The sequence below is a fragment of the Budorcas taxicolor genome, chromosome 22 (assembly GCF_023091745.1).
Source record: "Budorcas taxicolor isolate Tak-1 chromosome 22, Takin1.1, whole genome shotgun sequence".
Taxonomy (NCBI): domain Eukaryota; kingdom Metazoa; phylum Chordata; class Mammalia; order Artiodactyla; family Bovidae; genus Budorcas; species Budorcas taxicolor.
Window position 1 is genome coordinate 21,007,267 of NC_068931.1, and position 26,256 is coordinate 21,033,522.

At 46.1% G+C, this 26,256-nt stretch overlaps 1 protein-coding gene across 4 annotated transcripts in view; it reads right to left on the reverse strand.

The window, feature by feature from the left end:
- FHOD3 (formin homology 2 domain containing 3) overlaps window positions 1-26,256 on the reverse strand; it is a 530,296-nt gene that overhangs the window by 19,831 nt on the left and 484,209 nt on the right. For 3 of the 4 annotated variants that reach the window (XM_052660258.1, XM_052660256.1, XM_052660255.1), the window contains 7 exons: window positions 21,631-21,813; window positions 19,930-20,049; window positions 18,710-18,871; window positions 12,988-13,178; window positions 6,844-7,036; window positions 3,307-3,330; window positions 1,826-2,000 (listed from right to left, as the gene is read on the reverse strand). In XM_052660258.1, coding sequence (XP_052516218.1) covers window positions 1,826-2,000; window positions 3,307-3,330; window positions 6,844-7,036; window positions 12,988-13,178; window positions 18,710-18,871; window positions 19,930-20,049; window positions 21,631-21,813 — 1,048 coding nt within the window. The remainder of the gene's footprint in view (window positions 1-1,825; window positions 2,001-3,306; window positions 3,331-6,843; window positions 7,037-12,987; window positions 13,179-18,709; window positions 18,872-19,929; window positions 20,050-21,630; window positions 21,814-26,256) is intronic. The other variant, XM_052660257.1, reaches the window with a different exon arrangement.

A 26,256-nucleotide genomic window follows, 5' to 3' on the forward strand; every position in this document is an offset into this window, starting at 1 on the left:
GCTCAGTTGTGTCCAAGTCTGCGACACCCCATGGACTGCAGCATGGAAGCCAGGCTTCCCTGTCCAACACCAACTCCAGGAGCTTCCTCAAATTCATGTCCATCGAGTCAGTGATGTCATCCAACCATCTCATCCTCTGTCGTCCCCTTCTCCTCCCGCCTCCAATCTTTCCCAGCATCAGGGTCTTTTCCAATGAGTCAGTTCTTCTCATCAGGTGGCCAAAGTACTGGAGTTTCAGCTTCAGCATCAGTCCTTCCAATGAATATTCAGGACTGATTTCCTTTAGGATTGACTTGGTTTGATCTCCTTGCAGTCCAAGGCACTCTCAAGAGTCTTCTCCAACACCACAGTTCAAAAGCATCAATTCTTTGGTGCTCAGCCTTCTTCATGGTCCAACTCTCACATATGTACATGAGTACTGGAAAAACCATGGCTTTCGCTATATGGACCTTTGTCGGCAAACTGATGTTTCTGCTTTTTAATATGCTGTCTAGGTTTGTCATAGCTTTTCTTCCAAGGAGCAAGAGTCTTTTAATTTTATCACTGCAGTCAATGTCCGGAGTGATTTTTGGAGCCCAAGAAAGTCAAGTCTCTCACTGCTCCTACTTTTACACTCTGAAGCATTTCAATTTGGGTAATAAATAAATGGCTTCCTCTAGTTTGTGTGCACAGTATGTGCTAAGCAAACACCAAGAGGAGAAAGCCTGTCCTTCAGGAGTTCATCCTCTTTAGTTGTAAAGTTTGGAAGTTCCTGAGACCTAACCTGGGGTCTCAGGAGTGCATAGTGAGGTGGAGAGTGTGGAGGAGGTGGACTCTGGCAGTAACAGGACAGGCAGAGGAGAGGGGCCAGCAGGGGCCATGGTGGGGCCGCAGGGAGACACAGGGTGTGCAGAGTAGGGCAATGCACACCATGTGGAACCAAGTGAAAACCAAGTGTGGGGCCAGGCAGGGACCTCAGCATACCACATGAATAGCATGGGCTGGACCCTGCAGGCAGCGAGGAGACTTAGGAAGGTAAACGTGGCATCAGCCTAGACCAGGGAAGCACGGGGAAGCACTCTCAGATGTGAAATACATCTTAATTCTTAATTCAAGTTAAAAATCCTTTCCAACTTATGAAACAGACTTGGAAACTCTTCTCTGTCTTAACCATCTTGAAGCTTAGTTTCCTCTCTGCTCCAAGGATTTAAAAGGCAAAAAGGGATAGCATTTTAATTCAACAGTCAGCAACCTTTTTCTGTATGCTGCCAAAGAGGAAAAACATTAGGTTCCATGGTCCCCGCAGTCTCTGTCGCAAGCCCTCGAGTTTGCCCCGTAGTGTCACACACGGAAGGTGACTGTGTTCCACTAAGACCTTACCTACCAGAGTAAATGGCCAGCTCAGTTTGGCTTGGAGGACACAGTTTGCTGATCTCTGGTTGTTTTTAAAAAATATTTATCTTTATTTGGCTGTGAACTCTTAGCTGTGGCATGTGGGAACTAGTTCCCTGCCCAGGGATTGAGCCAGGCCCCTTGCACTGCGAGCACAGAGTCTTAGCCACTGGACCACCAGGGAAGTCCTGCTGATCTCGGCTTTAACCCACAAGGGTTCATTCACAGTACTCCTACCTCCTGTGTGAACTAAGCTGTGCTTTGGGGAAAGTTGCTTGGTTTTGAAATGAAGCTACGAAGGCAGGTCACTAAGGTGAGAGTGAAGGAAAGTGTGATGACGTCAGTATAGAGAGCCCCGGGGAGTGGACCGTCCACCGCCCAGACAGACACACAGCCACCTGGACCCTGTGGGGGGACCCGACACTACGGACGCCACCCCGGAAGACGGTGTTACCTCGGCTTGCGCGGCTGCGGGTGCGGACGCCCAGCGCCGGGGTGGCGTCCTCCACGGCCGGGGACGAGGTCTTCAGCACAGCCTTCATGTTCTCATGCTCAGCAGCATCCTCTGCATAGCTCAGGCCCTGCGGCTGGCTCGGGGGTGCCGGGGAACCGCTGGAGAACTTGCCAGACTGCAAGAGCAAGGGGGTTATGGCATGAGGTGACTCCCCAAAAACCAACTCAAGCTCAGCAAACCTCCAGTTGAGGAAAGCCTTCTCTGTCTCTCTCGTTTTTTGTTTACGTGCATTAGTGATGGCAGTCAGTGAGGGCGTCAATGAACTGATGACAGATGGCTGCACGTGGGGCAAGCTCCCTTAGAAAGAGAAACCTTGGGCCCAGAAGGACCACACCCATCCCTCTGCTGCAGTGTGCCTCCCGGCTCACCGCAGATTCCCTCAGGGGAAGCCGGCAAGGGGCGATGGACTGCAACCCTGGGAAGAACTCAGAAACCAAATCTAACACCAAAGGCTGGATGTGAGTGTTGAAACATGCCTGTTAATCAGATACAGTGCGATTTATTTTTTCAAATGTGGTGCCAGAAAGCAGTTAAAGTGTTCGTATGGATCACTTATTATGATAAGATAGAATTTTAAAAGTGAGATTCAGGTGCAGAATCTTGTCCCCCTCGCTTTACAGAAAAGGGAACTGAGGCCATCCAAGATGGAGGGATTTGCCAAAGGCCCCAAAAGACTTTGATTCAGGACCCAGATCAGAATATGGCCCAGAAATCCATGCTGAAACTGAGTCTGGCAACATTCACTTCTTCTCGTTGTGTCAAAAATGTAGTTGTTTTCACAAGCATTACACTCCCATGATGAGATTCTCTAATTCTAGGCTGAGCAAAGATACAGTGTATGTTTTACAAGAGGTATGCTAGAATATTGGGCCATATGCACACACAGGCAAACATCTGGATGAAAAATAAAGAGTCAGAATAACACTTGTTAGAACAGCTCCATCCATCCCTGGCTTCCTCTTTTTACCCACTGTCTCAGCCCTGGTGCTGAAGCCCAGGGCACAGTCGTGGCTTGTACCATCTGCGCGGCTTCTTCCTCATCCTTGGTCTGGGCAGCCCTGCCCTGGCCTCTGGTTCTGGCATCTGCACCAGGGTCAGGGGAAGGAGCCACCACCCATCCCACCCCTTGTCCATCTGTCCAGCAAAAGGAAGAGATTTGCTGACCCTGCCACCCTTAACAGGGCCTGGGACTCCAGGACAGCTAGGAAAATGCAGTTTCCCTTCAGTCAGTCCCTGGGACACACACCACGAGAACCCATGTAAGGAGGTTAGTGATCACACGCACACCCAGCAGAAAACAGTCATGCGAGGTTTAATGTGCTGAACAGGGCTGGCGCGTCATGCCGCTCACGTCAGGTTAGATTCTACAGCACGCTCGGGAGGGTCACGTGTGGCATTCTCCATGTTTATACACATCCTACCTCGACTTCGTCTTCTTCGTCAGTCTACTCGAGAGGACAGGACAGGATGGGAAAGACAGAAGGGATGCTCAGAAGGCACAGAAGTCAGCAGAGATGAGATCATCTCAATGCCACCGCAAATTCCAATAAAAGGACTCAGCCACTGCAACCAGGGGCACCCTTCTTGATGTGAGTTGCCGAGCCCTGCCTGCATAGCCCTCCTGTCTGGACACTCTCTGAGAGTCCCAAGACCAGTTCTGACCAAGGTCAGGCCAATTTCCTGAGGCTGCCTAGGGGGACAAAAACTGGTTCACCTGGTCCCCTGACCGTTAAATACCTCTGGTCTGGCCATGGGCTGACCACAGTCAGCTGGCTGGTCCCTGGGCTGGCCATGTCCCAGGGAACCCAGCACCACCTGCCAGCCATCAGGACCTCCCTCTGCCTGTCTCCATCCATCCACTGAGTCCCCTCCTCTCACTCCGAGTGCTGAGCCTCTCCTTGCCCAGGCTGCCAGGTCTGGGTCCCCCTGAACCCGCCTACACACAGGCCACTCAGGAGAAGCGGGACCACTGCCTGGGCAGGACGGGTACCCTGACTCTTTCCTCAGAAACATCAAACGATTTTTAAAATCTTACCTGTCCCTCATGGAGGCTGTCTGAACTGACACACCATTCTTTTAATTATCACCAGCCAAACTGCTTTAAGTAACTAAATAAAATATTCCTTTTCCAAAAATAAATTGAGGATGAAAGTCATGTCAATTTCATAATTCTAAATCAAACACACCCTTAATTTAACTTGTGTTTCCACTGAGCTTACAAGCCAGGACGGCAAATTAGACGCAGGTTTTTGAGAACTGACTAAACTTTTGGGAGCCGAAATGACAAAATGCTTCCAGTTCTACACTGCCTCCAGGCAATCAGCCTTGTGATGAGACATGACTTTTTTTTTTTTTTTTAATCTTAGAGCTTCTTTAACTGGATAGTTGGCGTTGTTCCAGTGATGAGCACACGTGCTTACCTCTAGCCCTCTCAACACCCCCCAGTCACTAGCGTTTGCTTTTCACAGAAGAGGAAGCTGGGGTTGGGGAAGATTAAGGGCCCTTGGCAGGGCTGCAAGAGTCCAGGGATGGACAGCCTACATTCTCACTGCCCGTCCAGGGTGTGATGAAGGCAGAAAGGGCCACACTTGCCTTGTGCTGTCTCGTCTATGCACCGTGTTGCCTGCAACTAGTTTAGGACACAGGGAAAAAGGCTTGAATTAAGTTCTCACTGATCCTTACATGGCAGGACTCCTGGAGAGTAAGAAAGGAGGCCCTCTGCAAATTCAGAAATAGAGAAAGAAGAGGGGAGACAGGCGTGTGAGAGCAGGTGTGGGGCTGACTGTGAATGCAGGGTCTTTAGATTTCACCCAGACTTCTCTGTGCCTCATAAAACGATGGTTTTCCTAAAGTCTTCTCTAATTTCAACCACTTCCATGCTCATTATTCAGCATCTATATTAAAAATGACTTCCCACAGTTTTCTCTAAAAATCACTTCCAGCTCCGATGCTCAGGGGCTCTGTGACTCTCTATTGCCTGCTTTTGGTTTCAGTTGTGCATAAATGTCATTTTCTACCCAGATCATCACATCTTTGGGGTACAAGATGTACTCACATCTTCCTAGGAGCCCTGTGCCTTGGTGGATACACAACGGGTGCTTAACCGAGAACTGGAAAAGCCTGAAGCTGTATACTTCGCTTTGAGTGACAATATCCTAATCTCCCAGCAGATGGCAATCTTTCTACATGAATGGTGCCACTCGTACCATCAAAAACAAGGGCCACCTTGAGGATGAACCCTGAAGAAACCTGCGCTGTCCAGATTTCAATGAGAATTTAAATATTTTTGAGTCCAATTATAGAAACATTTACCCCTGTTTATAAATAGGAGGATTGAATATTTTCAGAAAAGGAAACAATTTAAAAATTAGTGGGATCTGTAAAAAAAAAATCTCAAGAATTTGGCAAGAAATTCTGATGTGTTTTCATAACTATAAGCATACTGAGTTTGTATTTTTCACACTCCAGTGTGTCTCAATGCCACAAACATAAGTACTTCCCTTTTTAAACGTTTAAAAATAATACTTTGGAATGAAATGTGGGCCACAGTTTGCCTAAGTGGGTTCAGTTTGCTTCCTGAGTCACTGTCTTTCCAGGAAGCTGACGATCCAATTGAACCCAGATTTTAAGAGAGGACATGGAAGACTCAGCTGATGGCACTGGTCTTCAGAACAATCTGTAGCAAGGGTCCCTCCTGCAGAAATGTGATCTGGGCACTCCCTAAGGATTCAGCAAATCCCAAGGAAACAAGGATCAAGTGTAGGGTGAATGGTAAGGAGACTAGTCCCTGGTTCTCCTTCAAAATGCCTTAAAATTGAAACACAATTTCTAAGATAGTTCATCTGAGAAGGTCACACCCCTCAGGAATGTGGCTAGCAATCATATTTCCTATTATATGTCTTACAAGATGATTGATCACCGTGGGCACAGAAGGCAGCCTCAGTGAGGTCTCCTTAACTGAGCTTATTCCTCCCCAGAGAAACCTGCCTGACTTGGGTTCAGCAGAGGCTTGCAGCCCGCCCGATGAGGTCAATCCCTGTGTCTCAACATTGTACCTATTCTGTTTCCTGGATCCGAGAGGCACTTTGCTTCTCAGACAGATATAAAGAGGGGCGGAGCCTAGCCGGCTACAGTCCATGCAGTCGCAAGGAATCAGACATGACTGAAGCGACTGAACGCAAGTTTCATGGAGGCCCAGCAGCAAGAGGCGCCTGCGCTGTGTGTCTTTGTCTTTGGCATCTTCACACAGAGCTTTGCCCTCCACACGGCGTCCGTGGTGCGTGTGGGCTCCGTGCTGATGCGGAAGAGATGGAGGACAAGCCCAGGGGCTGGGGAGGCATGCAAGTGTGCAGGGCTCCCCAAGGGGCCATCAGAGACTCCTGCTAAATTCACTGTCCTCTGGGCTCTCCTATCTTCTAACTCAAGGGATGCCAAGAGCCCATAAGATTATGTCTTTGAGCAACCACATCAGTTATTTTTCCATTCAAACGCCTAGAATGGGTAGTCCGTGTGTCAACTGATTGATTATGCAATATTATCCTGATTATTAAAATCCTGAATCCATTCCCAAATCAGAACCTTTTTCTTCCTCTGGTGTCATTATCTTTTAGACGTTTTCTTCTCCTCTTTCAATTCTAGCCACTTCACAAAGGTTGAAAATGTAATCAAGTATTCAACATCATTAGCATCACATAGCCCACCAAGTTAATTACTGGTGTGGTAGGTTAAAGTTCCTCCACCAGCCACCCCTCCTTAATTTACAACTTAGTTTGAAGTTTGTTATATTTCAGATTTTCACCAAAGTGGTAGAGGGACAGTTTAAGAGCACCTTTTAAAAGAGGCAAATTTTTTTCAGTCAACAAAAGAGAAAAGTGCAGCCTCTAAACTATGGAGCAGTTCTATGGTTGGTCAGACATTCAGAATAAATGACATAAAGAAACTGACTTCATGAAACTTACATCAGTGATCATCTTCCCCCGGGTCTTGTTTCTCTCTCTGTGGTTGGCCCGTTTCTGTTTCTGCTGCAGAACTCTCTCCCTGGTGGTGCGGTACTCCAGTGCGAACTCACTGATGATCCTGCAGAACTTGTTTATGTTCACTTCCCGAATTGCATATGGTGGGTGGCCCATAAAGAGGAGAAAGGAGTGGAACCTGCCGTGAAGAAACAATGGTGGCAAGGACTTCAGATTTAAGGAGCAAAAATCAGCTGTCTGCAGACTTTCAGTTAAAAAAAAAACACCAAACACCCAAAGACATTGTTCTTCGTTCTTGGGGTTCTTTGAGGTTAAAGGGTGAAACAAAAGTCCGTCTAGTCAAAGCTATGGTTTTTCCAGTGGTCATGTATGCATGTGAGACTTGGACTATAAAGAAAGCTGGGTGCTGAAGAATTGATGCTTTTGAAATGTGGTGTGGGAGAAGACTCTTGAGAGAGTCCCTTGGACTGCAAGGAGATCCAACCAGTCCATCCTAAAGGAAATTAGTCCTGAATATTCATTGGAAGGACTGATGCTGAAGCTGACACTCCAATACTTTGGCCACCTGATGCAAGAACCGACTCATTGGAAAAGACCCTGATGCTGGGAAAGATTGAAGGCGGGAAGAGAAGGTGATGACAGAGGATGAGATGGTTGGATGGTGTTACTGACTCAATGGACATGAGTTTTGAGTAAACTCTGGGAGTTGGTGATGGACTGGGAGGCCTGGCGTGTTGCAGTCCATGGGGTCACGACGAGTCAGACATGACTGAGCGACTGAACTGCACTGAAAGAGTGAAAATGTAAGCAGAAGTCAAATTCAGCTAACCTTCTCACTGATGGAGGTGGTGTGTTTTCAGGAGGTCAGTACTTTTTCCTTCTTGGTTATCTGTGATTTAATGGTTTTTTTTTAATTGGTGTGTAAAACTTTTATAAGAAAAATAATAAAGTACTATTCTAAGAAAGGGCTTCCCTGGTGGCTCAGCTGGTAAAGAATCCACCTGCAATGCGGGAGACCTAGGTTCAATCCCTGGGTTGGGAAGAGCCCCTGGAGAAGGGAAAGGCTATCTACTCCAGTATTATTGCTTGGAGACTTCTATGGACTGTATAGTCCATGGGGTCGCAAAGAGTCAGACACAACTGAATGACTTTCACTTTTACTTTTAAGGAAAGTATTGCATGTTTTCTAGCTCATACGAAAACTGAGTAGGGGTAAAGAAATGCTGCTTAGCAATTTTAGAGGACTTAAATGAATAGATGGAATTGACAGGAACACATTTTGAATAACATGCTAATTAATGATTTGTACAAAGATGTTTATAAGCAAATAACATTTATTTCAGCTATTTAGTATATAAATTAAAGTTATTGGATTCTATTTACTTTAAACTTTTAGAAAAGAAAAATAAGCAAAGATATGTCTAATTTTCAGTTATTTAGGAAATGAGAAAGAAGCTACCAGGAGACAAAGGAAAATTTTTGTGAACAACAAACAGTATATATAAGTGGTATCACTAATTGTAGAAAAAATAGTTTTGATCACTCTAATTTATATAGTTTAATAGGGGTTTGGTATGTTTTTCAAATGAGGGACAGTACATTAGTCTATTTGTGAAGAATACTAAAGGAAAGCATACAACATAAAATTAGAAAGGGATAGAAAAATGCTATTTACAACCAAAAATGCTAGTTAAAACCAGAAAACTAAGAAGAAACAAAGTATAAAAATTCATAACTTTGTATTAGAAAATGATTTCTTAGATATGATACCACAGGCATAGGCACCCAGAGGGAAAAAAACAGATAAATTCGACTCCATCAAAATTAGAAACTTCAAAGGATACTCTCAAGACTGAAAAGACAACCCAAAGAATGGAGAAAATATTTGTGAATCATGTCTAATAGGGATTTGTGCCCAGAATACATAGATAAATCTTACAACTCAACACTAAAAAGACAAATAAAAAATTAACAAAAGATCTGAACAGACATTTCCAAAAAGATTATTGGCAAATAGTCAGTAAGTACATGAAAAGATGCTTAACACCATTAGTCATTAGGGGGATGCAAATGAAAACCACACTGAGACACCACTGCACATTCACTATGATGGCTATAATAAAAAAGACAGACAATCACAAGTGTCGGTGAGGATGCGACACTTGAGAAATGGGAAACCTCACACAGTCCTGGTGGGAACACAGAATGGTTCAGCCGTGGTGGAAAAGACAGAGTTCCTAGAGAGTTAAATACGGAGCTACTCTGTGCCCTGGCAGGTTCATCCCTGTGCGTGCATGCTAAGTCAGTTCCTTGTGTCCAACTCTTTGCAACCCCATGGACCGTAGCCCACCAGGCTCCTCTGTCCACAGGATTCTCAGGCAAGAATACCGGAGTGGGTTGCCATGCCCTCCTCCAGGGGATCTTCCTGACCCAGGGATCAAATCCACGTCTCTTAAGTCTCCTGCATTGGCAGGAGGGTTTCTTACCACTAGCACCACCTGGGAAACCCCTTCATTCCTATACATTTACTCAAAAGGAATGGAACGATGGGTCCACACAAAACCTACACAAATCCCATGACAGCACTATTCATAACCGCCCCGAAGTAGAAACAACCCGAGTGTCCGTCGACAGATGAATAAACAAGACATGGCGTCTCACTCAAAACTGGCCCCACTGCCTCTCTGACCTCACTGCCTAGGATGCCAGTCACACTTGACTCCTCGTGATTCTTTGAACAAGCCCACCTCGGGCCCCCCCTGTGGTATGTAGGGGACCCTCAGAGGACGCAGCTGAGAGCCTGCAGCGCCTGTGAGCAGGGGCAGGCAGCCACTGCACTGGGAGGACCGCAGGCCCTGACAAGGCCTCCACTGCCTGTTCTTCCCTACACCCAGAGCACTCTTGCCACAGACAGCAGCCTGGATTGCTCTCTCTTATCCCTCGAGTTTCTGCCCGAGTATCACCTCCTCAGAGAAGCCTCCCCCAACCACCCACATGAAACAGCACCTCCTGGTCACTCCCTGTCCCATTTGTACTCTTAATTTTTCTTCCTGGCTCTTATTACTACCTGACATTGTTCCCTGGAGATATGACATGATGTTATATGTATTAGGATAGGATACTATAATACATGAATATATGTAAGATGAATCAAGGGAGAACCAATCAGACCACAGCTGGGTCCTCTTTCGTACATAAATACTACCCAAGATTCCTTATCCTCCACTTTTTAGAACACTTTTTATCTAGAGGGGATACAATCTTAACATATAAATTGGCGATATGATTCAACTATACACTGTGAAACCAGGGAAGTACATTGCATGCTTGAAAAAAGACTCAGATGTCCATTTGAGAGGAAAGAGACTGCGGCCTTCCTACAGAAGAGCAAAATGGGTGTACCTTTAAGGGAGTAAAACATTCGAGGGAATTTTCTTTTAACTGGAGTATAACTGCTTTTCAATGCTGTGTTAGCTTCTGCTGCAAACAATGTGGGTCAGCTCTATGTGCACATATATCCCCACCCATCCCATCACAATGGTTTGAGGGATTTTTGTTAATTAAGTTTGTAACTTTCAGAACACATGGCAAGAAAGTCTTAAGGTTACTGAGGTGCTAGTTGCTCTTAATGTCCTGAGGCACAAGCCAAACATCTCTGGCGGTTTCCACCATAGACCCTTTCCCTCACGTGTGTCCATGAGTTGGATATCTGGCTGAGGGTGGGGAGGGGTGGATTTGGGAGCACCGGGAAGCCAGTGTGGGTGTTCACTTGTTTTCCACCTGGCTTTCCCCAGAGAATGCTGTGGTTCTCCATGCCTCCCAGGAAAGCCTTCCTCCCAGCTCTCACCTGGTCCCCTCTGCAGGGCCTGCTGTGGTGTAACTGCAGCCAGTGACTCTGGGACTTGACCAGGGGTTTGCACACCCACAGAGTGGGAATGCCTGTCACCACCGCAGCGAAAAGGGCAGGTTAGTCTATAGATTTGGACATCCGGAACAAGACGTTCTTCAGCGATGATTTGAAAGTCAGGTTTTGCCTTAAGAGAACTGCCTAAGTTCTTCTTTCTGCCCCTTTATTAAAAGGGGCCATTGGAGTCACTAAGCAGGGGTTGGGGTGAGGGGGTGTCATCAGACAGGAAAGGGAGCGGACGTACCTGCCCCATTAGCTCCATGGAAGCTAGAAAAGGGGGGGAGGCCAAATGGGTGTCCAATAATGAGCCTCTGGGATCCAGGTTACACAAGAGCAAGCAACAGCTGGGCAACCAGCTTACCAGGAAGAATAGGCAATCAGAGCAAATGTTACATGCATTATACACATTTTACACATACATTATATATAGATTCACACATGTATATATATGTGTGTGTGTGTGGGTGTATCTATATAGATATACATACACACACACACACAGAAACACACACAGACACACACAATAGCTTAGGGAATAGATGTATCAGCAAAACAGAGTTTTAAACTTTCCGGGATAAGATGGTTACTGTGACCAGGCATAATAGCTTTACAAGACTTTCATAAAACTGCTCCAGTTTCCTGACATTCCAAATGGAAACTATTTGTTTATTTGAGTCATTTTAAGTTGGAAATTGCTTGTATCACACAAAGCATGGAGGGCCAAAGCCGCTTACATTCTCTGCCTCCCCTCTTTAACCACGTTAAAAGCAGAGTGTACTTTGCTTTCAGTAAGAAATTTGACAAAATCTCTGATAAGATCCTCCTACCCGGAGGGCAGCTGTGAGGTCCAAATGAAGTACAGGGAGGGCGACTTACAGTTGAACAGCTAAATTCCAAAAGTACTGAGTAATGGATAGTTGTCAACCTGGAGGGAAGGTTCTGTCCCCTGTTCTTGTCCGGTCTAACGGACTAAAGACTACCCCTGCCCACCAAAAAAAGCCTGGATCAAGGCCCAGGAGGTATGATTACCCAAACAGCACATGATACACACTGGGAGAGGGTTCACAGGCAGACAGGAAAAGGAGGTTTTTAAAAATTCAGTGTGGGTTCCTATGAAGGAAGGAAAGACAGAGAAAGGAGGGAAGGAAAAAAGATTTTTAAAAATGTGAAATGCACAAGGCTAAGTGAATATGCCACCTATTTGTTTGAGACAGTAATAAAGTACTCAAGCACAGGAGTGGGAGTGGACTTGAAGAGCAGGTCTCCGGGGAAGTCTGCAGTTTAGACGCCCCAAGGGAGGCCTGCTCTAGGGTTCTTCGGGGAAGGTCTGCAGTTTAGATGCCCTGAGGGAGGCCTGCCTTCACAGAGCTGCAGTGAGGCCTGTTTCAGCAGGTCTATTCGCAGAGCACCTGCTCCAGGGAAACCACGGCCTGCGGGCCTGCACATCTGCTCACCAGGGAGCGGGGCCCAGGACAGAGCACTCGGACTCCAGAGGCCAGTGGGAGGGACCTCCAGCCATGCTCTGCGACGAGGCAAAGGAGCACCAAGCGGGCGGTGCCTGGTAGGAAATGGCCTGACCCGGGGAGCCGGGGCACTCCGTCCCGATGCTGCTGCCACTTGCAGGGAAGACAGCTCTGGACCGCCGTGGGGCTGCTCTAGACCCTCGCCAGCCTCCCTGTAGGAAGCAAGGCCTGCCATGTCACCGCTGGGTCTCCCTGGGTCCTCGTGGGTCCTGGGACTCTCAGGAAGGCTGGTCCAGAGGACGATGCTCATTGTGGGGGTGGGCCGCCTCCAGGCAGGCTCAACACAGAGCAGCCATCGGAGAATCCAGCAGTGAAAGGTCTCGGGGACTGTGGACAACGTGAAGAAGGGACTTCCCTAACAAGTCAAGCTGCCTTGCAAGACTGTGTACTCTCTGTAGGCAGAACTGCTCAACTAGGTGCAGCAATGCAGGGGCCAACTTGCCAGAGATCTTACAGATTCAATTCCTGATCGAGTAAGACTTCGGGACAATATTATCTCTGAGATTCTTTCCAAGATTCAGTGCCATTACTGCCATGTGTGTGTTTAAGAAAAATTAAGTGGACTGTCCATCAAAGGTACACTTGCTATGCACCAAGAATTTTCAGTATGTTTGCATATGTACCTTCACATCTTGTTTTACAGAATATCTTCAATATGCCATTTTACTGATATTTGCATGAACTCCTCAATTCGCTCACCTGTTGATTATTCTCCTATGGACAATTTTTAAAATTATAATCCGCTCTGCACAGTCTTTTAGGAACTCTGACATTCGCTGTTTTAAAACTGGTTTCATTTCATGTTTTGCAATTGCCTTGAGGTGATCCCATGAAGCTTTGCATCGTCTCTCCATCTGACATAAATTATCCTGAAGTTGATCAAAGTCAACCTGAAAATCAGAGAGAGAACATTACAAACGTGCTGAAATAACCGGACAGCAACCTGACCCAGGAAACCGAACTGCCTCTGGGAAGAAACAAACATCAAAACCCAATTTACATCTTGAAATACAAACATATTTATGGCCTAAAAATTATCCACATGTGTATTCGTCATTATCTCTACATCAAATTGTTTAGTGATAAAACCTCCAAATGAACTCAACACAAGTGTCACTTTTTTTTTTGCCATGTTTGGAAAGAAATCTTAAGAAAGTCTTTGAGAACTGTAAATTAAAACATGATATCAGTGAACCCTAGTACAAGATGAACTGAGCAAATGTCTCATAAAATTTTTCAGAGCTCTCTTATTCTTTAGATATTTCATTTGAGGTTAGAGGAATTCACCAGACTCAGACATGGATGGTCTTAATATGTTGGGGCCAGTTAAGGGGCAGCCAGCTTCTCTTCACTATGATCATTTTTACATTGTGTGACAAATTTATTTATCCATTCATTCCCTCATTCAAACAACACTCAGGGAGAAGCGAGTGCATGCCAGTCCCCCGCTCCAGCCCCCAGGTATGAGGAAGACAAAGATCAATGCAGAAAGAGACCAGCTTGCTGTTCCCCAGGAGGCTCATCATACAGACAGGTGATCACTGAGGAGGTACACTACCCACCAGGCCTCTGTGCCTGGGTGAGAGTCAGAGTGTGTGGTCCACCCCATCTGTTAGCAGATGCAAACCATGTGTGCAAAGAACAGATGGGACAGAGCATTCACTTTGCTCTTCAGGGAAGTGGGACCAGTTTGTATTGACTGAAGTGAACTGAGATGAGGCTTTCTAAAGGAATGTTTTGATGGAAATTCTAGTCTAAAAATTATGGGAATCAGAGAGTTATCCATGAAGTAAATACACTGAAGGAGATGTGAGAGAGAGGAAAGAAACTGAGAAGACTAGGAGCGGGAAGAAGAACTAGACAGACCAGTGAGCTGAAGAGAGTCGACAGAGGTGGATGGAGAGTGAGCGATGGATAGGGCGAGGGGCCAGCAAATGAGGAGGAGAAAGAGAAAGTGTGGAGAGGTGAGCCGCCATTGCTCAGAGGCTGTGGTTGTGGTCACGAGAGCAGGGCCTGGAGGCGAGTGCCCAAAAGGACTGGCTGGAGTGACCTCAGACCTCCAGTCCCACCCTGAGAAAGACAATGCTGGAGGCCAAGTCAAGAAAGGTTGATCCTGTGAGATGTGTCACGAGACAGGATGAAGATGTGCTGAGCAAAGGGGATGTCCAGGGGGTCAGGCAAGACAGCACACATCATGAATTTCTTGGGTGGTGTGGGTGCCAAAACAGAAGGCAAGTTTAGGTAGAGGCTGGAGATTCAGGTAAGCACTGGGGGTTGTGGGACATTGAGAAAAATCATTTGCCTGAAAACAAAGGAATTTGGGATCCAGATTAGAAAAGGGTACATTTTCCTATGATACAGTGGAGCTGAGAAAAAAAATCTGACATGTTACTGAAAGAAAAAGAAATGCAGCCTTAGAAAAGAAGGACTGACTAGTTCAAAGAGTAAGTCTAGAAAGGGATCCAGATGACCTGAGATCAACACGTAATATTGAAGAGGTCTAGGAGGTTTGAAGCCAGTTGTGACCTGTCTAATCATTTGCACCTGGTAGCGACTTTGAGCCACAATATTTTTAATAACTTTAATAAATGTAATAACTTCAGTTCAGTTCAGAATGTACTGAGTCCTTGGTCTAACTGGTGATGCCTGTCCAGCACTGCAGTGGGCACAGAGTGGGTGGACAGATACCACGTGAGAGAGAGTTTTCAAGGAAGAGAATCCACTGTGAGCCTTTAAAGGCAGGGAAAGCAACCTCACTGCCAATGGAAAGCAGGTGGGGAGCCTCTGACCAAAAGGTGTTTGAAGAGGGAGATTAATGCAGCATCTTTTGAGGAGAGCTGCAAGGCTGCCTCAGCTGGCTGCCTGCTGCACTGATGGCACCACCATGATCTGAGTCTTCACACTACTTCATGGCCTCAGATCCTATTACTGGCCCCACTTCCTGGGGGAGAAACTGTTGCACAGAAAGGTTAAGGAACTTGAGAGAGGCCAGACAGCTGGGAGGTGGTGGAGCTGGCATTTGAACCCAAATATCTCTGGCTCCAGAGTCTAAGTTAGTAACCATCAGGTCTTAAGCCTAGGTTTGTCCCTAAAATATTCCACCCTGGGGAGAGAGCTGGCCTGGCCTTCTGTTGCAAGCAGGAAGTCATCGCCAGGAAGCCCTCTCCTGACAACAGCTCCACATGGGCCACTTTCCGTGTGTAAGAGGACACAGAGCTGTGCTGTGAGGCAGTCAGATCTTATCAAGTGAGTCTGGGCTGGAGCAGGGCAACTCAGGGACAAGAGCCAGGGCTGCAGAAAGGGACGGCATGGGGAAAACACACAGTATGTCAAATCCTTTGACACTCACGCCTTCAAAATGTCAAGCCAGCAATCCTTCCCTTTGCATGTGAGCCAGCTTTAGTGACTTGGTTCTAATGAAGAGAATGTAGAAGCTAGGTCATAAAAAGGGATGAACATCTGCAAGGAGCTCTGTGCACTCTATCCCAGATCACATACTTTGGCAAAGACCATCTGCTATATCATGAGGACACTCAAGGAGCCCTGGGGGAGGCACACATGGGAGGAAACTTGAGTCTTCTTTCTAAGAACCAGCAGGGGAGTGAACCACCATGGGGAAAATCTCTCCAGCCCCAGTTGAGCTTTCAGATAATGGCAGCCTCAGTTGAAATGTTGACTGAAACTCCAGAAGAGAATCTGAGGCAGAACCATTCATGAAATGTTTCTTACTGTCTATTAGGGGTTGAAATGTGTCACACCAAGATTCACACGGTGAAGTCCCAAGCCCCAGCATGTCAAAATGTGACTTGGTTAAGAAATAGGGTCATTTCAGATGTAATTAACTGAATTAGGATGAGGTCACACTGGAGTAAGGTGGACCCCTAGTCCAATATGACTGGTATCCTTACAAGAAGTGGAAATCTGGATGCAGACACACAAGGAGAACATCATGTGAAGGTGAAGGAAGAGGCTGGGGTGATTTCCAGCAAAGCATCAGAAGCCAGGAGAGAGATATGGCACAAATTTCTCTTTCAAGAGCAACTTATCCTGCCAACAACTTGATCTCAGATTTCTGGCCTCCAGAACGGTGGAACAAATTATTTCTGTTTTTCTAAGTCATCTAGTTTGTGGTGCTTTGTCACAACAACCCTAAGAAACTAATACATTATCCTAAGCCATTAGCTTTAGGGTTATTTGTTACACAGCTGTAGATAACTAATACAAGGGAGAGCCTGCACTGTCACCTGCCTTCACTTCTGGAGCTGTGGGGTCAGGTCAGTGACCATGTGTCACTAGTTCTCTTTGAAAGCTAACCTGACTTGTCAGCACTGCACAAGCCTGTGAGGCACCGCCTCCTCCCACCCCGCCCAACCTCTCTAGGAGCAGCCAGAGCTATGCACACCTCTACTCACTTCCCCGCAACCCCTGGTGGGACAAAGTTCTCCAGACACTAGAGTTACCTGCTCCTTGGAGGGTTGCAGTGATGACCCCCAAAGTAACACATCAGGGGATGGAATGAATGTGGCTGGGGAATCCCTGATGTAGTCTATGTACCTGTCTACACAGAAGGTGCCCCTCAGTGTCTCCCAACTTTGAGAGTAAAAGCTAAGAAGTGGCGGTAGGGGCCCTCCTGGCCTCCTGTTTGAAGTCACAAGGACTTGGGTCAATAGTCATCCTTCATAATTGCCAAGGTTAACAGGAAGAAGGGACCCACAGTTCTGGCTTATGTAGTCAGGTTTTAAACAAGAAAAGGCCTGAAATGGGGGGCCAGCCTGGTGCAGGGGGCCTAAGCCAGGGCAACTCAGTACAAGCAGACTCCACCAGTAGAAGGCCCTGGAAAGAGCAAAAGACTAGATGTAAAAAGGGTACTGACTTATTCTGGAAATGGGGATCGAGAGGCCAGGAAGACTTCATCTCAAGCATTACTCCTAACAAACTGTCCTCTGGGAAGGTGTTCATGGGGGGACGTCAGAGCAGCAACTAGAAGACCTCTGTTGGGACATTCAGAGGGGCTTTTTACCTTGGTTAGAATACTAAAGTAATATTTCTAAAGACTTCAGAACAGAGCTTGGCATAGAGTAAATATGGTGAGAATGCCTATGAAATAGAAAAGTCTGCCTATTCTCAGAGTTGCAGGACTGCTGGTCAAGCCTGTTTCTGCTTCAAGGCAGAACCACCTGTCACACTGGCTCATGGACACCTGCTCAGTGGATCTGGCAGCTGCCAGCTAGGGGAAGGTGAAGGAAGGTCCCAGGCCGCAGGTTCCCAAGAGCCAGCTCTGTTAGGGAAGACAGAGAGAGGAGCGCTCCCTGAAGGGGAACTTAGCAAAGCCTTTCCCCCTTCCTGCCCACCACAGTCTCTCCCACGATCACGCGTGCATGCTCAGTCGCTTCAGTCGTGTCCGACTCTTTGCGACCCTATGGACTGTAGCCTGCCAGGCCCCTTTGTCCATGGGACTCCCCAAGCAAGAATATTGGAGTGGGTTGCCATTTCCTTCTCCAGGAGATCCTCCTGACTCTGGGATTGAACTCACATATGTGACTAGCGTCTCCTGTATAGCAGGCACATTCTTTACCCACTGAGCCACCTGGCAAGCCCTCCTACAACCGTACTAGACTCCAGTGAGTCCCAGAGCTAAATGCAGTTCGGCCAGGTTGTATTTTTGGGAGTTTTCCCACACGGGCCTGGCTCCTGTGTTCTACTGAAGACCCTCCCTGCGAGCTCCCTGTTGCTTCCAAGACCCTCACGTCTCCCGGTTCTGCTGTTTGGGATCCCTCTGTGGTTATTCAGCTGCAATAATGCTCCTGCAGCGGGGGCAGCTGGCTGTCCAGCTCTCACGGCTAAACCAAAGTTCATGAAGATTTTAACTCTGCACTAAGATTAAGAGACTGCAGCTAAGGGGCCAATGCTATACACTGTTCACAGCCCCATAAAACTGTTCCCTCCGTGTAAGATCACAGGCATGGCAAACCTGTGAGGGGGCAGGGAGCCAGGCGTGCCCTTAGTTCCCTGGCTCCACACTTCACTGCAGGGCCCTATGGAAGTTTTAGGGGGAGCCAAAGTGCATCTTTTGGACACTTTTGTCACCTAAAACCAGCCGGGTGGTTTCTATGCCCTGGAGAAGCCAGCCCGGTGAGTACGGTGGCTGACCAGGGGACGTGGGGTTAGGACTGAACAGCAGGCTTGCCTCACATACCTCAGCAGCAAAGAATCTGACAGAGAACCAGAGATGGGAAAGTGATCTCAAAAGTCCATTAGAAATGGCAGGAGGCGAGGTTTATTCACAGACTCTAAAGCAGGAGGTGCAAGCACCACGTGGGTGTTTCGGTTAACGGTGCCTGTGCTCTGCAGAGACGGTGGGTGCAGACCCCCAGCTCTGGGGGAGAGGGGCCCCGCCCGCCACTCCATGCCCCGCACGTACCTTGGCTGACCTCGTGACGGCCCCGATCTCCGAGTACAGGTCCGAGCTGTCCGGGAAGTTCTCCACCACCATGGTGCACACGTGGTGGAGAAGTGACTGCTTGTGCACCGTGTCTTTGACTTCTGGAACCTTCTCGAGGTAGCTTAACTCAAACGCTTTGGCCTATTTGGGCAACATAACACAAGAGAATTGGAAGAACAAGCTTTTTCCTTTTTTTAGTTGGAGGATAATTGCTTTACAATGTTGTTTTGGTTTCTGCCATACAACAATGTGAGTCAGCTATAAGTAGACATATGTCCCTCCCTCTGAACCGCCCTCCCAACCCCGCCCCCCATCCCACCCCTCTAGGTCTTCACAGAGCGCCAACTGGAGCTCCCCGTGTTATACAGCAACTTCCCACTTTGTTATCTATTCCACACATGGCAATGTCTATGTGTAAAAGCTACTCTCTCTATCTGTCCCACCCCCTTCTTCCCCTGCTGTTCTCTATGTCTGCCCTCATCAAAAAAAATCTATAAACAGTAAGTGCTGGAGAGGATGTGGAGAACAGTGTTATGCAGACTCTTAGAAAGGTACAAATGGTTAGAATTAACACCCTTTAGGAGGAGCCCAATATTTAGTTCCTTTGTGACTGAAGCATCTCAGGCCACATGCTCCAACATCCTGAGCAGACCACACAAGCACCAGCCACCCTGATAGTGAAATGAGCCTCCAGCCCTTCCTGATCATGGCCGTCAGCCATGGGCTAGGGCTCTGCTCCTAAATCAGGGTGCTGGGTGTGGGGTTTCTGCCATGTAGGCAGCCACAACGTCCCTAATCCCATAATTGGGGATTTTCTACTTCCTGGCTAAAGATAGGCCAGTTTTTTTTTTTGTTTAAGTGTGTTTATAATGTGTATGGGTACAAATATTTAAGTGATAAGGTCAGGGAGAAAAAGAAAAAGATGATAGAAGAAAACATTTCCAAAGTCAGTTGTGAGAGGAGCCAACCTTCCTAAGGAATAATGTGCTTATTTTTTTACATTTTCTTATTTACAGCAAGATACAGGCTTGAATAAATAGGCCCTGATATTTTAAGGACAAAAGCTCTAAATTTTCACTAAAAAACAACAACAACGAAAATTGTTCAACTGTGCCTCGGAAGATCAGTGATCCACCAGCAAGGGGAGGGCGGGGATTCTGTGACCAGAGAGGTAGGAGGAAAAGGATGTGGAGACTTACATTAGTTCCATTTAGAAAGTTCCCAATGGCTAAGAGAGTAGACAGGATAAAGCCCAAGGTTTTATTGTTCTCCAGCTGGTCTATTCCTTCCTTCAGGTCCAAAAGTGGTTCTGCCACTTCCTTTCAATTAAAAAAAAATTAGGAGATGATGGAGTGTACACTTGGCTTTACTTCGTTCTTTCACATTTTTGTACAAGGTCATAACCAGTGGAGTCCTCCCAGTAGAAGGCAATCCCGTGTGACTGGCACATGCTTTCAGGCATGGAAAAGGGCAGAAAGGTGACAGGAGAAAGTCTGGCCCCAGAGTCTCTTCAGTGGAGACCAGGTGGGTCCCTGTGGCTCACAGGAGCTTGGCTAGGTGTCTTCCCCCTTTTTCTGCCCATCTCCCAAGCTCTCTCCCGACTATGACTGACGTTTACAGAACTCATCCTTCACATGTTCCTTCAGCATCTGAACCACGGTCTTCCTCTTTGTCTTTCTCCTCCCAGGCAGGTGATGCTGGAAACTGGCATCACTGTCCCAGGGCCCAGGTCTCCTAACATCCCCTCTAGGAACCCTGTGGCTGGCCACCTCTTGGCCTGGGTTACTTTCTAGAAGACCACCATCCTCATGACTCCCACCGCCTTCCTAACTCCCAGTCTCTCAGACGTGTAGCCTGTCCTATAACTTCGTGGCCTCAGTCTCTCCTTCCCTCTGTCCTATTGTTTCATAACAGCCCCCCACCTCAGCATCCTCACTGAGGCTTTCCCTGAGCCTGGACCCCAAAACCAGCAGCTTGGGCTTCATTCATTCCAGCCTTACTTCTGCTCAGCAGACCCTACCAGTCCCCAGCCAAGGCTGACTGATGACCTGTTTTCTCCATGAAGTTACTTCACTTTGCTACAGAAAATCACCCAAGTAGGCTGACTGGTTTTGCAACCAAGTTACCTGAGCCCCCCTAGACTTCTTCATCCCTGTCCAATTCTGGAATGAAGTCAAACACAGCAGTTTCTCCTGAGACACCCTAGGCCCACTGCTACCTGTGTGGCCCTCAGTAAGGAACATACTCGTCCTTTACAGAAAGAGGAAGATCACACAGCTTCTGCACCTTCCCCAGGCACTTCTCACTCAAGCTCACCTCCAGCTCACCGTGCATCCCTCCCTTGTCCTCTCCACTGATTTCTTCTGCTCAGTCTGCCAAAATACCTCGTGCCAGATCAGAGAGGACACCTGCTTCTTCTACTTTCTACTTGAGATGAGTCTTCCCTGCCTTCACTATCAAAAACTCTTTCCTTCTACTCTCTTTCCAACCTCTTGTAATCTGTCCATCTCGGGTATTCTACTGAGAGCCTCTCTCAGAGGAACTCAATGACCTGCTAATTACCACAGTCAATGGCAGTGAGGCGACCATCATCAGACAGAAGGATTACAAGTCACTTTCCATATTGTGTTTTTCTGTATTTTCTACATTGAGCATATAGAGTCAGAAAAACATTTAATAATTTTTTTTTTAACTAGTCAAGTATCTGAGGCTGGTGTCAGGCAGACACTTTAGAATAATCCCTCAATGGTAAAGGCTCAGTGTAGACACATCCCCAGCACCATCAACTCACCCTTCAAACCCTGTCTCAGGAGTAATAGTTCACTACGTTCACCACTAAAAACTGGACTTTCTCTACCCTGGGGACATAAGACTGGCTGCCTCGCTTCCTAAGCGCTTGCCTTTTCTGTAGTTTCATAATCCATTTTGAATGCCCAGAGGTGGAGCCGTGCCGAGAGCTCGCTGATGGAGGAGAGTGTCAGGAGGAACTGCTCTGCGCTGCCCAGGGGCACCTCAGGGTTGGCCAGCTGTGCTTCCTGAATCTTCTGCTTCTCCTCTTCCGTGGGAATCATGGTTAGAATTTTCTGGAAAGATGGAAGGATAGCGTATACTCTTAGTGATGGACCCTGTGATGTTTCCAAATTCATATGGTAATTTTCCAGCCAGGTGGGAGAGCTACTCTGTCGTCAGAGTATCATAAACAGGCATTACATACAGATAAACTTTCGAGAAGAGAAGCCCTACATAGCATCTAAACTCACATTCAATGGTTTTAACATTCCATCTCTCTCTAAGTCTCCAGTTTCATAAGCAACTTCCCCAGATTTCCTGAGTCTTGTACACGAAGAACATTCCAGGCAAGAAAGGGATGGGAGACGAGAGAAAGGTGAGAGAATAGGATAAAAGATTAGAGACCAGCTCCCTGTACCTTAAGAAATCAAGTGAAACATGTTAAGAACATATACTTTTTCTCATGGATTAATTTTGGATCTTATAAAAATAAATCATTTCCAAAGAACTCAGATTAACTTTTATACCACAGGTCATACTATAATTTTAATTGTTTTAAATATTTCAAATGTATTTCAAGTTTTATATAGAAATTACAACATTTTAACTTATTTAACTTATATGCAGAGTACATCATGAGAAATGCTGGGCTGGAGGAAGCACAAGCTGGAATCAAGATTGCCGGGAGAAATATCAATAACCTCAGATATGCAGATGACACCACCCTTATGGCAGAAAGTGAAGAACTAAAGAGCCTCTTGATGAAAGTGAAAGAGGAGAGTGAAAAGTTGGCTTAAAGCTCAACATTCAGAAAACTAAGATCATGGCATCCGGTCCCATCAGTTCATGGCAAATAGATGGGGAAATAGTGGAAACAGTGGCTGACTTTATTTTTCTGGGCTCCAAAATCACTGCAGATGGTGACTGCAGCCATGAAATTAAAAGACACTTACTCCTTGGAAGGAAAGTTATGACCAACCTAGATAGCATATTAAAAAGCAGAGACATTACTTTGTCAACAAAGGTCCGTCTAGTCAGGGCTATGGTTTTTCCGGTGGTCATGTATGGATGTGAGAGTTGGACTATAAAGAAAGCTGAGTGCCTAAGAATTGATGCTTTTGAACTGTGGTGTTGGAGAAGACTCTTGAGAGTCCCATGGACTGCAAGGAGATCCAACCAGTCCATCCTAAAGGAGATCGGTCCTGGGCGTTCATTGGAAGGACTGATTCTGAAGCTGAAGCTCCAATACTTTGGCCACCTGATGTGAACAGCTGACTCATTTGAAAAGACCCTGATGCTGGGAAAGATTGAAGGCAGGGGGAGATGAGGCTGACAGAGGATGAGATGGCTGGATGGCATCACCGACTCGATGGACATGGATTTGGGTAAACTCCAGGAGTTGGTGATGGACAGGGAGGCCTGGTATGCTGCAGTTCATGGGGTTGCAAAGAGTCAGACACAACTGAGAAGCTGAACTGAATTGAATATCAAACTCAAGTCTAATTAAGGAACAAACGATGATGGTCCTTACAAAGAGCAATACTTACCTACTAATGGAAAAAGTATCACTTTCTTCTTCTATCTGTTTCTGGTAAAAGTCAATTTTGGAAGACAGAGGAAGCAAACAGGTGTCAGAAGGATTATGATTCTTATAGGTTCAAATTCCTCAGTGATTACATTTTTAATGAAGGTCAAAATTCCCATCTTGTGACACTGTACATACAACATTATTAAAGGGAAGGTGTCATTACTTTTCTTTTTAGTAACTTACATTAATGCATTAATTCTAAGCAGCTTTAGTTACTGCTCAACAATAGCAAAACCTCTGGATAAGGTGTGGGAAGGAGTTCCAGTTCTGGAAGACACGGGTAAGCACTGTCCCACTGAATGCAACTACACACCCTGGACAGTAGGCAGGGAGCAGCTATTTGAAGACTTAAAAAAAAAAAAATCAACAGTAACAGGTGGACAGAGGGAAAAAAGACCAGAACTGGAAGTTCAACTGAACTGGTAGTGAGTTGACCATTTTCCCTCTGGTATTCCCCAACCGGGGATCAGGCAGCCCACAGTCTGGAAGAGGGTATCAGGGGCAGACAGAGGCTCCAGGGGAGCCTGCAAGTTCTTTCTCCTGGTGTGGGAAAGGGTCTCTGAGTGGTGACGGCAGGGTTGGCAGGTCCAAAATCTCATGTGAAGGGAAACTTCCTCTCCCATCAGTGGAGCTGTGGCCGCAAGAGGTGGGGCTAACCACCGTTTCTTCTCCACCCTCACTTGGCTTAGCCCCAGACATGGGCACAGTGACAGCAAGTGCATGGCAAAGTGAGGCAACTAAAGTCCCAGCTTTACTAAAAAGGAAGGGCCCAGAAAACCGGAAGGCAATGGGGAGGTCATGAAAAATGAAGAGCGTGCCAAGTGAGGGGACAAAGCTGTTTCAGAACTTCTGAGCTTCTCCCTGAACTGCTCATGTATGAATCTGACCTTCAACAGCATGTCAGAGGCTTTGAGACCTGAACTGGACTTTGAAAACTGAGCTGATACTGGGACCACAGTCTGCAGAAGGTAGGTCAGAATCTGTGGCCTGAACTCAAATAGGGGATGGAACAATTCTCAAATTCTTTTTATGAGATTAGAATGAGCCCGATAAAGAAACTCAACAAAGATAATACAAGAAAACTCCAGACCAATATCTTGATGAACCAGATGTAAAAAATCCTTAACAAAATATTTTACAGTATATAACTAAATGCCAATATTTTAAGATATATAAATCTATTGCTATATTTTATATAGCAATATATTTTAAAATAATCTCAAGGTTGGCTCAAAATGAAAAAAAAATCAATCAATGCAATTAATCTACCAGATTAACAGTGTGAACAAGAAAATTCACACAGTCATTTCAATTGATGCAAAGAAATTTTGATAAAACTCAATTTCCATTCACAACCAAAAACTTAGGAACCCATAATAGAAGAAATTTTTCCCACTTGACAGGTGACATTAATGGAAAAAAACCCACAACTCATTTCATACTTAACGGTGACAGAGAGAATGTTTTCCCTCTAAGATGTGGAACAAGACAAGGTGTCCACTCTCACCATTCTTATTTAACATTGTGTAGAAAGCCTATCGAGGTACATAAAATTTCAAAAATACATACACATTGGAAAGGAAAAGAAAAAACTGTCCCCATCCCAGATGGCATAATTGTCCACATAGAAAATTTTGACGAATCGACAAAACAACTTAGTGAGTTAAACAATGTTGCATGATACAAGGTCAGTAAACAGAAAATCCATTTTATTTCTGCACATTACTAAGATGTGATTACAAACTAAAAATTTTTTTAAAATACTGTTTACAATGAAATACTTAGGGATGAATCTAACAAAGTATGTGTAGGATCTGCCTGTGGAAAGTAGAAATGCTGATGAAAGCAATCAAAGATGAACAAAATAAACAGGGGATAAACTGTGTTCACAGACTGAGAGACTCAACATAGTCAAGATGTTAGTCTTCCCAAAACTGATATATAAATGTAACGCAATTCTAATCAAAATAGTATGATTTTTTTGTGTGGATATAGACAAGCTGCTTTTAAAAAATTATACAGCAAGGCAGAGAACCAAAATAGTTGATCTAAAATAATTCTGAAAAAGGATACCCTTGAAGGAGTCACAAAGACCTACCACAAAGCTGCAGTATTAAGATAGTGTGGCAAGGGCTACAGGGCAGGATAGATACATAGATTGGTGGGAGAAGACAGAGCATCCAGAAATAAGACTATGCAAATACGGCCCAGGGATTCTGACGAAGGTGTGAAGGCTGGCAAGGGACAAATGGCAGTGTTTTCAACAAATGATGTTGGACCAACTGGAATCCATATGCAAAAAGTGAACCTCAACTGAAACCTACCTTCTAGATAAAGTGTTAGTTGTTCAGTCGTGTCTGACTCTTTGCAACCCCATGGACTGTAGGCCACTAGGCTCCTCTGTCTATGGAACTCCCTAGGCAAGAATACTAGACTGGGTAGTCATTTCCTCCTCCAGGGGATCTTTTTGACCCAGGGATCAAACTCAGGTCTCCTGTATTGCAGGCAGATTCTTTACCACCTGAGCCACCAGGGAAGCCCTTCTCGATAAGTTAACCTCTAGAAAACTAGATAACTTCTGCTGCTGCTGCTTCAGTCGTGTCCGACTCTGTGCAACCCCACAGACAGCAGCCCACCAGGCTCCCCCGTCCCTGGGATTCTCCAGGCAAGAACACTAGAGTGGGTCGCCATTTCCTTCTCCAATGCATAAAAGTGAAAAGTGAAAGTGAAGTCGCTCAGTCGTGTCCGACTCTGTGCAACCCCATAGACAGCAGCCCACCAGGCTCCTCCGTCCATGGGATTTGCCAGGCAAGAGTACTGGAGTGGGTTGCCATTGCCTTCTAGATAACTTCTAGTTAACTAGATAAATTAATTTCTAGATAACACTATCTTCTAGATAAGTTAACTCAAAAGGGATCACAGATATCAA